At 46.2% G+C, this 14,577-nt stretch overlaps 1 protein-coding gene across 1 annotated transcript; it reads right to left on the bottom strand.

Moving 5' to 3' along the window:
- Nucleotides 1-5,627: 5,627 nt before the first annotated feature.
- Nucleotides 5,628-14,218, bottom strand: TXN (thioredoxin). The gene is made up of 5 exons (XM_004580914.4): nt 14,185-14,218; nt 10,434-10,538; nt 9,962-10,021; nt 6,265-6,330; nt 5,628-5,837 (listed from the first exon to the last, which is right to left on the bottom strand). The coding sequence occupies exons 1-5, from the start codon at nt 14,206-14,208 to the stop codon at nt 5,775-5,777; spliced, it is 318 nt and encodes a 105-aa protein (XP_004580971.1). The 5' UTR covers nt 14,209-14,218; the 3' UTR covers nt 5,628-5,774.
- Nucleotides 14,219-14,577: the final 359 nt, after the last annotated feature.

Below are 14,577 nucleotides of genomic sequence, written 5' to 3'. Positions count from 1 at the left end.
GGTGGGCCTCCCCACACCTTCACTAGGGGGTCATGAAAGAATACTGCTGTATCTCTAGATATAGCCCACCCCAACTGAGAGAGCTGATTTTTTTTTCTTTTGAGCAACCAATGAAGAAAGAGAGCAGCAGTGAAATTATGATTAAAAACCAACCAATCTGGGCCTTTGGGAGCTTGTGGACATGAAGGGCAGATGGGCAAGTGTCCTATAAGCCTGATTTTTTCTGGTCCACCTTCCACACAAGCAAGGGGGCGTGAGGGAAGCTTTGGTCCACCCAGATACTGGAAGCTGCTTTTCCTTTGGAACAGCATTAGCTGTACTGCCTGGACCCTCTCCCAACAGCATACCGCCATGGCCCATGGAGCGGGTGGAGCTACATCCAAGTGGAGTCAAAATCAAGCCACAAGCAAACTTAGCAGAAAACGCCCTTAAATAGAGCAGTAACATGATATTGGTGACAAAGAAAATACTGCATTACAGAACAGTGGTTAAGGGGAAGTTGATTTTTTTCAACTGACAGTGAGTCTTACGCGAAACACTTCTACACGAATGGTAGCCTGTGTGTGAAGTCGCAGCCCATCTTCCAGGAGAAGCCTCAGAAAGGATATTTTTATTCACTTACGGGAAGCAAAGATTGCTTAACTGGGACAGAAATGCCAACAATGATAAATAGTTGGTTTAATAACAATTGACTACAATGAAATTAAGAAATTCTTCCTTTCTTATGATTCAGTTAAGACTAAAAATGTAAGGCCCAGAGGGATATTAAAATATCAGTCAGTAGGTTTATACCTAGAAAATATAAAGAACTTTCACACAAAATTAAGTATATATATATATATATATATATGTATATATATATATACACATACATACATATATATATTTCCTGTTTCTTTAAAGTAAAACTTAGGCCCATCCTGAGTTAGGGTCCAGGAGCTTCTTTCAGGTCTGCCATGTGCCTACAGGGGTGCAAAGCACTTGTCATCCTCTGCTGCTTTCCCAGGCACATCAGCAGGGAGCTGGAGCAGAAGTGAAGCACCCGGGACTCAAACCAGTGCTCGTATGGGACACTGGGGCTGCAGGTGAAGGCTTAGTGTGCTATGCCATGGCACTGGCCCCAGCAGTTCTTACAAATGACATGAATGAAATACTCACATTTTCTTTTCTCTTATCGTAGTTTCCCAGAAATTATACTAACTTTCCGTTTCGTCTTGATGATTGAACTGAACTATGCATGTAGAATCTAGCTTCCTTTTCTGAGTCATAAAATGCAGGTTTTATTATTCAGGCCTGGAGGGGCCAGCCAACCAGATAACTGCAGTTGAAAAGCCAGTATGTTGGGCACAGATCCCCAGTGAAGAGGTCATGCCATTTGGGCAAGCATCCCAGTCCATTACAGGGCACAGGCATGCAGGCTTCATGCAGCTTTTCCCGTGTTTCTGCAGGTGCAGCAGGCAAGGCAGGCTAAGCCGGTTTATTATTGGATGGTATAGCAGTTTCGACAAGCTCTGGGGTACAGCAGTCATTCCTGGCTGCTTAGGACCTAGCTCTGGGGTGACTTAGCCAGGTGGCAACGGCCCAGTGTAGCAACCACATGTAGGAGTGGGGCTGTCATGCTCAAAGCCTCTTGTTAGGAACTGGCTCTCCCCTGGGAGCAGCAGTCCCAGGAATCAGCAAGGCCAGGAGTTCCAAACAGCAGAGTAAGTCAGGATGCTCAACATGGTTCTTAGAAATAACTGACGTCACGGCCAGCACTGTGGTGTGTGTTCAGTTGCTGCCTGCGGTACTGTCATCCCATTTGGGTGCTGGTTGTTCTTGGTTACTACTTAAAAAAAATTTTTTTTTTAATTTTTATTGGAAACGCAGATCAGATTCACGGAGAGGACAGAAAGATCTTCTATCCGATGGTTAACTCCTGAATTGGCTACAATGGCCAGAGCTGAGCTAAGCCGAATCCAGGAGCCAGGAGTTTATTCTGGGTCTCCCATGTGGATGCAGGGTCCCAAGGCTTTGGGCCATCCTTTGCTGCTTTCCCAGGCCACAAGCAGGGAGTTGGAAGGGAAGTGAAACAGTTGGGACATGAATTGGTGCCTATATGGGATCCTGGCACTTGCTGGGTGAGGATTTAGTCACTGAGTCATCATGCTAGGCCTGGCTGCTCCACTTCTGATCCAGCTTCCTTCTAAAGTTCTCGGGAAAGCAGCAGGGAACGCCCAAGTGCTTGGGCTCCTGCCTCCACGTGGGAGACCCTGATAAAACTCTTGGCTCCTGAGTTTGTTCTGACCCAGCCCTGGTTGTTGTGGCCATTTGTGGAGTTAATCAGCAAATGAAAGATTTCTCTCTGTGTAACTGCCTTGCAAACAAATCTTTTTTTAAAAAAAGAAATGAAACTGGGCCCAGCGGCATGGCCTAGTGGCTAAAGTCCTCGCCTTGAATGCGCCAGGATCCTGTATGGGCACCGGTTCTGGTCCCGGAAGCTCCACTTCCCATCCAGCTCCCTGCTTGTGGCCTGGGAAAGCTGTCAAGGACGGCCCAAATGCTTTGGGACCCTGCACCTGTGTGGGAAACCTGGAGGAAGTTCCTGGCTCCTGGCTCTGGATCGGCACAGCACCGGCCATTGCGGTCACTTGGGGAGTGAATCATCGGACGGAAGATCTTCCTATCTCTCTTCCTCTCTGTATATCTGACTTTGTAATAAAAATAAATAAATCTTAAAAAAAAAGAAATGAAACTGTTTTCTGTAATATTTACCCAGTGGGAAATAATTTACCCAGTTTGAGACACATTGTGGCTGGGAATAAACAACTTTGTGCTGTCAAAAGGTCATTTTCAATGTCACCACTAAACTAGCATAGTCACATGCAAGAGGCTTTGACTTTTTGACCAACTCACTGATTTCAGTTGTAATTTTCTTTAGTAAGATTCAGCCCAGAGGTAACTTATGCCTTCTGAATTATGCATTTGGTCTGAGTAATTCTCTTTTCTTTCTGAATGCTTTAATTTCCAGCTAAGGGTACATTTAGCAAATCATTTGAACTTTTAAGGATTTCATCTGACTTGAAGTTCAAGTGGTAGATTTGGTAAGAATTATTATCTTGTTCATTAGTAATTCAACCTCTGTCAAGGTTTCAACCTTTGTTCCATTTCTGCATTTCACATAGGTTATGCTTAATAGTTTGCTTTCTTTGTTAGCCAACAAACATTTACATCATCATTGGGGTGGGTGTCATAACGCAGCATGTTAAGCTGCTGCTTAAACACCCACATCCCAACAGCAACTGCTGGGTTCTAGTCCTGCCTACCCTGCTTGTAGGTCTAATCTTGTTCTGCAATTTTCCATTTCACAATGATGTTGAGCCTTTTCAGTTTCAGTACCTTCATCTGCATCTAACTGCCACTCACACGAGTCGTATAGACATCTCCCCTGGAATGAGCACCTAACAGGCTGCACAACTCACATCACAAAAAACAAAACAAAAAAAGAGACCTTCTGCTCACTCCCCAAATATCCACAACAGCGATGCTGGCTCAGGGTGAAATCAGGAGCCAGGGGGAGCTAGATCCTGGGTTACCATGTGGGTGAAAGGATCTTAACTCTTGAGCCACCAACTGCTGCCTCCCATGATGCACATTAGGAAGAAGTTGGAATTGGGAACAGAGACGGCCCAGGAACCCCCATATGCGACGTGGGACTCCCCAGCGCTATTAACCAGTGCACCACACCTGCCTCAGCAGGACTCACCTTCAGCTGTGCAGTCATCCCGAACCAGCACTGCCCATCTCCTACAGTCCTCACATCTCATCGTGTGACACTCCTGGCCTTTTAGGTGTTCAACTCCAAAGTATGGGACTTGCCTTGGGTCCTATTCCCACAACTCCTGGGATTCTCTGTTCCATCATTCCTATCTTTCCCTCATGAAGCCAGGACTGTATCTGTCCCACTTCTAATAACCCTCTCCACTTTTGATTCCGCTGTTAACTTGTGGCATTGGAGCTTGTGACAGTCCAGCTTAACCCAGAGAACATCCCATTACAGGTCAGGCCTTGATTGATGGGGTCCTGCTATATTCTCTGCCTGGACAATAATGTAACCAACTCCTCTTAACGGGGGCCTTGTGTGTTGTTTTTGCTGGAAAAGGCTGGTTTCCTGGCTTAGCAGGTCACGCCAGTCCCTTTCATCTGCTGGATCTCAGCTTACGTTCACCTCACAGAACCCCACTCTACCCCCGCCCTGAGTCAGCTCTCCCATCAGTCTCAAATACTGTGCCGGGCTTTTTGGTTCTTCTTGCTTCAGTATACGTCATGGTGTAGCAAGTTCTTAGTTTGTCTCCCCCTGTAGAAGGTGAAACTTCCCCAGCATCCTGACTTCAGATGAAAACTCTAGGTAAGGGCCCATTATTTTAATACTCAAGACACATTGACACACTTTATGATTCAGAGTGTATATCCAGGTATCACACTTCTTTATAAAAAAATTGTGATAGTTCTGAGAAGTTGTTGGTTTCACTGCTCCAGCGCTGAGAAAAATCTTCCCAAAGTTTATTGGTTGACAAAGTCCACCTTAGTGCATCTGCAGACCCAGCAACATGCTGCAAAGCTTGGCCAGATTGGTCCACTCTATTCTGTTTTCCCTCCTCTGATGAGGTATTCCACATGTCCTGCTGGCCCAGATGAGGTGGCCATCTTACCCTCTGTGAGCATCTGGGCATGCTGTCCACTGCACAGGCATCAGCAAATGAGGCTATTCCTGATACATTCACTCCAAGGTTGGATAACACATCCTGTGACTTTTCCCTGTGGGCAGGGTCTGAGTCCACCATAGGTACCACATGTCACATCAAATTCTAGCTTTTGCACTGACTAGCTGTGGTAAGAGGAAAATGACCCAAGTTCTTTGCCTGTTTCCTCATTGGGAAGCAGGGCTTACAGAACTTATACTACCAGGGTTGCTGCAAGATTAGTCACACAAAGGATGAGGTTTGCCATTGATTGGGCCTATGGTTTCCATTATTTCAGATATTCAAAAACTCCATTTCTTCAAGTACTCCTTGCTGTAAGTAATGATGTTTGCTGAATAAATTAGCTAGCAATTCTCTGTCTCTTTTAATGAACTAGATACAGTAAAACTTTCTGGTCTGTGACACCAGAGCTTCTCAGCTACTTGGAGGAAATCACACTGCCTGTGGTAACATCTAGGAAACTCCCTTATGAGTTGACTGAATTTTTGGATCGATTTAAAAGGACTCTCTTACCCTGAATTAGCAAGATTAGAAGTTTACTATGACCTTTGGCATAATTTTACAGCATAAACACCTTATTCAGGGTTGAACATTGATTTTGGTCATACTAATTCTTCAGATAGCATGGCAAATGAACCTGCTGGAATGAAGCATACCATTTTCCCTGAAACTCCCAAACAACTGTATATACCACTTTCCTGTCTGCATTCTTCTTCAAAATACATTTTCCTAGAAACATATTATAGCAGTAATAATTTTTAAGATCTTAGTTAGAGGCTTACAATATTGCTAAAATGCAATTGAAAAATGTATGAAAATAACTAGCATATTAAGGGGCCATGTCTTCCTTTACTCTGAAAGCTATTCAGACATCACGCAGTTTTTAAAAAGTGTAGAATTGATATTTATTGTTCTTTATAATCAGATGGCAGTTGCGTATATAGTATCCTATCTCCTACTTTTTTGTAAATAATAAAAAAAAATTACAGGTCTTCAGCAGCTGAAGACTGGTCATGTTTTCAGAAAACAGGATTAGAGTAGTTCATTAATGGTGGCTTCAAGTTTTTCCTTATTTGCTCCAGAAAATTCACCCACCTGTTAAGAGAACATTGAACCGATATTAGACCAAGTGTGGTACCACTGCTGGGTACATAAGACAGGAACAGAGTGAGGGCAGAACAAGCGGAACACATTAAAAATAAGCTCCCCGAACAGGTCACAGTTCCTTTAAAAACAAACAATTCAAGAAAAGTCAACAGGCTCAAGTGCATTTTCTTTTCATACAAAAACTTGCGTCAATGATCAACGAGCTGTCCGAGCCTACACAAGCAGCGCTAACCATGGGGATTTAGTGACTAGTCAGTGCAAAGTTCAGTTCTGCATCAGCCATCACCTACATCCTTCCCGAGGAATGACAAGTCCTGCATATTCCTCAATACAGAAAATGGCCACGCGGTTGTGTCTTCAGTTGCAGCACCTTCCTTTTGCCCAGTTAGCTTTTGAAGTGCTCACAAATACATACCTTCTGGCCCTTCTTAAAAAACTGGAAGGTTGGCATGCACTTGACTTCACAGTCTGCAGCGATATCCTGGCAGGGCAGGGCAGGAGAGGAAAAAAACAAGACCGTGAAAATTCAGCTTTGACATTTCTCACCCCAAATCAGGTGCCTCTGCTGTGACACACTTCACATCACAGCACTGGGACATTGTAGAACGCTGCCCACTATCATCAGCTACCACACACTGTTCTTTGAAAGACCCACACAATAGGTATCATATGCCTTATGTGAATATACCCATGCGCAGTCACTTCACACGTCTGCTTTAAACCTTCGTATGTATGTATCTCAGCCAGCAGATTCAAATCCTCTGACCTACAACACTAGACACAGGACTGCTGAGAACATATTCATGTAAAGTCTCTGGACATATAATTTAACTACCTTCCAAGGAACCTGTATCAAATTACCAGTACTTATACTGACGTTGGCCACGCAGTTCGAGAGTTGTAAGAAATCCAACTCATAAGCCTCACCCGATCAACTACAAGCACAAGCTCTGTTAACTTCACATCAAACAGATTCCAGTCCTGTGACCACGCTCTTCTAGGTCCATCTCCTCAAGGGCACAGGACAGAAAATCTAGCCTAGGTGTTTAAGATGACATGAAATCGGTGTTTAATACATCTGACTCGGGCCCTGCGGCGTGGCCTAGCGGCTTAAGGTCCTCGCCTTGAAAGCCCCGGGATCCCATATGGGCGCCGGTTCTAATCCCGGCAGCTCCACTTCCCATCCAGCTCCCTGCTTGTGGCCTGGGAAAGCAGTCGAGGACGGCCCAAAGCTTTAGGATCCTGCACCCGCGTGGGAGACCCGGAAGAGGTTCCTGGTTCCCGGCATCGGATCGGCGCGCACCGGCCCGTTGTGGCTCACTTGGGGAGTGAAACATCGGATGGAAGATCTTCCTCTCTGTCTCTCCTCCTCTCTGTATATCCGGCTTTCCAATAATAATAAAATCTTAAAAAAAAAAAAAAAAGAACTTACCATTTAAAAAAAAATACATCTGACTCAGTAACTGTCATTTCTGCACATGTAGCATTTCCTAGGATTTTTATGGTCCTTTTTTTTTTCCTTCTAGATTTTACATGGAAATAAAGAATGAGGCAAAATGCAACATCTCAACCCAAATGGTTAATCATTAATACATGGCTGAAAAGACTTGGTTTTATTACTTTGGACTTTCTGTTTTATTCTGTGGATTAACCTTTTCTGGTCCCGGAACTGCACCTGATCCCTAGCACACCTCCCCTAGTTTCCCTGCCTTTCTTTTGGATTTTCTTACCTGTATTGTTTCAGAATATCACAATCAGCTCAACTGTCACGCTGACACTAGACTACAGTTAGATAAGTTAGGGAATACTGACACTTTAGTAACTCTGAATCCATACCCAAGAACACAATATTCTCATCTATTACAATTGTTTTATTTTTTGATTTTGCTTTCTACTTTTTGTTGTCTGGAGCCATCTGCCTAATCCTGTAGGGGATGTATACTATTCAAAGTGTCTCAATTTGTTAGTTACACCTTTGTAGTTTTAACAACATTCGTTGCCCTTCATTTAAGTAGCTAGTCTACTCCCAATGACAGTTCTCATTTCCTGTTTTTAAAAATAAACAACCTAAAATTCAAAAACAAAATCTGCATGTAAATAAAATTGACTTTGGGGAGCATGTACACAGGTTCTGAGAGGTTTCTGCTAAGAGCATAGTCATGTCATCATCCCCACAATCCGGGCACAGAACCGAACCCCCAAAATTCCCTCTAGAGACGCCCCTCTGCAAGCTATCTCTGGACCCCAACCCTTGGTGATCACTGATCACTTTGTCCAGTCTCAAACTTTTGTCAGTGAACACAAGAGGACTATACTTAAGCTCATTAAGTGTACAGCGCCAAGAGAACTTTAAGGCTCCTTTTGTCACTTCTGTTAGGAACTTACTCCTGTCTATTGTCATCAAAATGGAAACATGTAGCATTTTAAGAGGCAACAGAGCCATTCAAGTTTTTGTTATAACTTGCAAAATGTACACATTACATACCCTACTGACTGTCAAAGAAATAAGATTGGCCTATCATTTTCAAATGGGCTAGGATTCACCCTTTTCTACGGCTGTAAAGCTTACTTGGAAACCACATCCTGCTGAACCAATGGCTCTCACAAAGAAACTTCTTGTTCAAGTGTTCAGGGAATCATTCTATTGAAACCTGTTCTGTGGTTCAAGCTTTAGTACATGAAGACAAAGTTAAAAGTTCTCCACTTTACCAGAAGGTCACTTGGAGGTCTTAAAAAGCACTTCTGGGGTAACTACAAGCAGACACGAAGGAGAAGCTGCGTCAGGTGTTCAACTGCTCTGCACTTGCAGTTCCCAAAGGGCTCTGAGTGAGGTGGCACAGCGCCTGCCCTGGGCTCAGGGCAGTGTACTGCTCTGCTGCCACCCTCCTGCCACCCCTGCACCCATCCAGTGGGGTACCAGCAAAAACTACTCCCACTCATGGTCACTGTGAGGATTCCACGATACCACGTGTGCAGAGGATCTCACACCTTTTATCATTTTCAAATAAAAATGAACTGAGAGGGCCAGTGGCAGGTTATCTAGGCTAAAGGCAATTTCCTCCTAGCTACAGTGACCAGACAGAAAAGATTTGCTGTGGATTTGTTAGAATAATGATTCAGACAATAGTTTCCCTGCTTTCCTTCAAGTACAATTAAACTTGTGGGCTCAGTTTAAAAAAAAAAAAATAAACATCTGGAACATGCCCCAAACAGTCACTTGATATTCACCCATTCTGTAACCACCACATGCCAGGCAGGTGTGCCAGGTGAGGAGGAGACAAAAGTGAGTTGGGGCTCCAACCCCAAGAGCAGACTAACAGAAAAGCAGATTTTACCTAGAGGGCACTACACGCTGAGCATCCTTTGTCCAAAATGCTTGGGGCCAGTCGTGTTTTGGACTTTCAAATATTTGCATAGATTTTATGTGCTGAATATTCCTAATCTGAAAATATGAAACTGAGATGCCCTAAAATATGCAACTTCAAAGAAAAGCAGAGTACCTAGGACTCGAATCAGGCACTCCCATCATGGGATACAGATGTTTCAGGTAAGGACTTCATGGGTTATGCCCCCGTATCTACCTGGATTAACATTTCTGAGTACCATGACAGCAATCCAAATGCCCTGGCATTCAGACTGGAGGACGCTCCATCTGCCCAACAGCAGCCCAGGCTGGCAGAGCTCTACCTAGGTGTCCTCTCACGGGAATCTCAGAGCTACCTGGTGATGTCACTTTTCAGGGGGGTGGAACTGACACATAGTTGATGAGGTTTATGGATTCAATGATGGTCAAACCCAACTTGTTTTTATTGGACAACACAAGAACATTAGGTAGAACGCACGGTTTTAGGAAGGTGGACCAGTGGGAAGACACAGAAACCTCAACCAGCTCTTTTCATGTTCATTTGAGGATGTGATGCATACAGCTCCTGATGCGTAGCCCTGAGCCCACAACTGGCACGGGCACTTGCTCTGCTAAAGCAGAACTTTCTACACAGGGTGATGGACCCAACACAATTTGACACATTTATGACAAGGAAGGAACACTGTAATTCAGAGAAAAAGGCCAATGTGCCAAGCTCAGTAGCATTTCAAAATGCCCAGCTACATACCTGGCAGTCATCCACATCTACTTCAATAAACAGCACATTGGAATATTTTTCAGAGAGGGACTAGAAAAAATTTAAATGAAAAAAATAATCAGAAAAGATTTAGACCTGAATAATTACAGTCAACACACACAAGTTTCTCAAAATTTGGATCAGGCATGCATAAAGAACCTTAAGTTTCCTCCCGTCACATTCTTCCTGGTATAATAACTTGGCCCATCAAGTTTGAGGGTGGAATTTCAAAAAGGGCCCAAGTTTCAGTGAGAAATGACAAAACCACTAGGACAAACGAACTTCTCAAGAGTCTCCCACAGGCACTTGGACTCACACACTCAGTTATTACTGGTTGTGCCAGTATTTTAAAAAACACCCAGAGCCTCTGGGTGGCTCAGCCCTGGCCACTGCCACCATATTGGGAGTCCTCTTCTAGCTGTGTGGCCACCCACCCGGGACCCGCCCACGTTCTAATACTCACATGAAAGAATGGCTTGATCATCTTGCAGGGTCCGCACCACGTGGCTGAGAAGTCAACCACAACTAGCTTATCTCCTGCAGAGTCCAACACTTCCTGAAAAGCAGACTACAGAGCAAAAGAAAACCTTGGTCAACAATAACAGTTTCACTGGGGAAGAATAAGACAAATAAAACAAGGTGAAGGTATCCTAGACACAGGGTATTTGAATATAATTAGTTGAACCAAGACCTAAAGTGTAGAAATTATTTATTGGTATTCGGGCCTTCATCAGTAGCAAATAAAATATTGTGAACTGGCCGATTTTATATCCAAAGTATGCAGAGGAGAGGGAAAAAAATAAGGATTTGGATAAAAAGTGTTTCCATATCAAACCTAGGCAATATGAAAGATATTGACTAAATGCTCACAGCTTGATAAAAAGGGGTCAAATTCTATTGAAGAAGTCACAAAGGTACAAGATTTTGCAATGAAAATGTCACAAATCACTTAAAAAATACCAACACTTTTGATTACGTAATTCATTTATGGTAGAACATGCGGAAAGCTAAAAATAAACCTAAAAAAGTCAAGGAAACAAGCTCCCTTAAACCAGCCATTCAAGCCAGTTACTAACAACATAAGCATATTGGCTTCTATGCTTTTTAAATGAGGTTTCCAGAGTTGAGATCACACAGCTGATCGGCCTTTAATTTTAATTTTTTTCTCTGTGTCTCAAATCTATGTTCTTTAGTTATTAAATGAAGGGAGGGAACCTTCCAGAGGCATCACTCTGTATAAGGAAAACATGTTACATAAAAGCTCCAGAAATGGTCACCAGGAAATCCCGTACCACAAAGCTCTCTGCATTATTTACCAACAGGCTAGACAGATACTGTAACCCTGGGAACCTAACATTCTAGTTGAAAGAGACTCCACTGCAACCGCCATTAGTCGGTGCTCGCCCAAACCAGAAGTGGGGCAATGAGAAATCAAAACAGAATCATTCGTTATCTGAAATCTATACCTCCTCCCTCTTGGCCAGGGAAAAACGCTTGCTAAATTGGCTTCAACAAAAACGGACCATTCATTCCCCTAGTAAGTGAAGAATCAGGTCCCACAAAGGACAGCAAGTCACTAAACCAACCAACAAACGGTAACTTGGAGTAGTTATTTCTCTAGAATTCTCCCTCATGGGTGCGGGACAATTCACAAAAGGTGTTCCTGAGAATGGAACAGATGCTATGTCATTTCTACCAAGCCCACCTTTAGGTGTGTGACGCCAGGGGAGGGAGCAGGTAACGGGGGGGGGGGTGCACAGAAATTCTGCTGCTCCAACTATTCAAAGCCTGCTCACTGTGCTTTTTTCAGATCAAACCAACCAGTCCCCACAAGGTCCAGGTAAGACAGGAAATAAAGCACCAGGAGTGGTAATGTCCGGTAGGATGGCCCTACTCCATTTTGGAACATAGCAGACTTTGTTAAACACTTGATGAGAAAGGGTGGCATTGTGGCCGCCATATGCAACGTTTCAATCTACCAGTGCTGTTCTGAGGCCCTATTGCTCCCTGCGGGGGTTCTAGTACTCGGCCCCTGCACCCATGGAGGAGGCCCGAGTGGAGGTTCAGGCTCCTGGCTTCCACCTGGCTCAGCCCTGGCCACTGCCACCATATGGGGAGTGAACTATCCGACAGAAGAGATTTTTTTTTCCATTTCCCTAGTGTCACTTTACCTCTCAAATGGAAATAAATCTTTAAAAACAAAAACTTGGAAGATGTTATTTTCAGGACAGCATATGCTGTATTTCATGCAAAGTTTCCCCCAAATGGCTCTGAATCAAATCCAAAGAAAACAAAGGAGCATGCAACAATAGCTAGAGGTTTAAGTGAACGAGAATCCGTGCAGACTTCACCTAGCAATTCTCCTAATTCTTAGGTTTGTGGAATACAGGTGTCAGCTTGAAAATTATTCAAGACAACTAAGAAGCAAATTACCGCTTCTAGCTCCAGACTAGCAAACAGAAAAGTAACAGACACAAATAATCGGGAAATAAAGCGAGACACCTGAGGAGGCGCAGTCTCACAGCTCTCTTCCTAAAGGTACCTGCCCCAGGGCTAATCAAACGGGCAAAGTGCCTGGGGTGTAGCTCAGTAAATGGAGGGGCTGTCACTCAAAAGCCCACCGTGTACTGTATTAATTTCTTCTCAGACCACAGTGGACCCAAAGAACCAACAGCGTCTATAATCATTTTCCTGGATGGACAAGGACACCCACATTGGTCCATGGGAAGAGAACTTGAGGGGTATTAAGTACTTGCAAATAATGAAATTAGAATAACTTCTGATTAAGGACTCTTGAAGATCCACAGATCACTGCCTCTGGGGTCCAGGCTTCTCGCCCTGCAGGATTTTCCACTCAGCTTTCTCACTGGGGAGGGAGGAGGGTGCCCTACGACCACTAACACAGAAGGGACAGGGACAATGCAATACAGGCCACCCACAACCTTGCCTTTCTCACATTCACATCAGACTTGGGGAGCGGACCCTAGACAGATCATCTGCCATGCTGTAAGTGTTGGGGAAGGAAAAAAAGCCTTGTGAAATACTACCCACTGTTCAGGATCTGCTTTCAGTAAATGCCAGGATTGCTGTATTTAATATAAAAGCCCACACACCAAAAAAGAATCCCAGTGTTAGGGACCAGAGAAGACAGACTGCAAATGACAACATATGCAGGCAAAACAGCCAAGAGTCACAGCATTAACGAACTGATTGGTGACCACCAGAGAAACAGGTGCACGCAGGTCAAGCACAGTGGGGGGCGAGCACCCCCCCTTCTGACTCCCACACTCAGCATCCCTCGGGCGGTCCTAAGATACCAGACGCTGTCACGTCCGGGCTTCCCACTCTGGCAACTCTGGGATCCTGGAACACTTTTCGCCTCGACACAACCAGGATGCAGGCACACAGGCCGAATCGCCAGCTCCCAGTTGGAGGGTGGGTGGCAGACAGAACCTGGCTCCCACCGACTGCGAGTGAATCCGCAGAAGGGCAGGGACACGGAGGCCCCTGGGGCCCGGCCTCCTGGAATGAGTCACTCCAAAGCCTGCGCTGCCGGAAACGCCCAGCGCCGCAGGAGGCGGAGTCCCGAGGGCCCGGCCTGGACTGCACTGCCTAGGCCACCTGGGACACGCGTCCAGGGGTCTGCAGCCGCGTCCGCCACACTCCCCCGCCCCCCGGTTGAGCGCAAACACCAGAGCGCATCAACGACTGAGGTCGAGCGGCTCCGAGCGCAGGAGGGCTGAGGGTCTCTAATCCAGACCCGCACCCAAGGGGGCCTCTCCCCACATTGCGGGAGAAGGAGGGGCGGCCGGCGACCCCGGTGTTTCACACGGGTCTGATTTCCGATAGTCAGGCGAGCCAGAGGCGGACCTTCCCCGTGCACTCCTCTCTTCCCAATCGGGGATTGCCTGGGTGGGAGGTGCAGTATGGGAACCCCCAGTTGTTCCCCCGGCCGCGCGCACGAGCGTATTCAGACGCTCTGGGCACGCCGCCCGCCCTCCAGGGGCCCCTCGCTGCCCTCCTCCCCTTCCCCTGGGCACGCTCGATGGCTCCCTGGCGCGCACAGGCCGCGGCTTCTGTGGGTCCCAGGTCGAGTCACCGCGTCCCCATTTTCCTGGGATGCAGAGGCAGGCAGCCTCCCCACCTCTCGCCCACCACCTCTTACAGCCACGGAGGCCGCGCACCACACCCGGGCCTTCCCAGAGAGTCCGTACCTTGCTCTCGATCTGCTTCACCATTTTGGTTGTTGGGGGGAATCTAAGGAGCGACCGCAGGAACAGATGGAAATAGATGCAATGCGCCGAATCCAGCCGTGTTGGCCGCTCAGCCCGCCTCCCCTTTTTATAGCAGCAGGGCCGGGGGCGGGGCGTGCGTGGCGCGCGGCGTGCGTGGGGCGGGGTCGTGCGCGCTCGGCCCGCCCGCGCCTGAGGAGAACTGGGAGAGGGAGATGGAGGGGAGGCCCACAACTGCTGGCCGAGCTCCGTGGACTTGGGGTGCGAGGTCAGGTGCCTCGGAGGAGTCCTGCTCGGCGGGCGGCCACCCGCGCAGCAACAGGGCGCTCCCCCATCCCTCGGGAAGGTGTCAGCCCGGCCCCCGTCGAACACGCC

This window comes from Ochotona princeps, chromosome 14 (assembly GCF_030435755.1).
Source record: "Ochotona princeps isolate mOchPri1 chromosome 14, mOchPri1.hap1, whole genome shotgun sequence".
In the NCBI taxonomy this organism is placed as follows: Eukaryota; Metazoa; Chordata; class Mammalia; order Lagomorpha; family Ochotonidae; genus Ochotona; species Ochotona princeps.
This window is presented reverse-complemented; position numbering and strand designations above follow the sequence as displayed.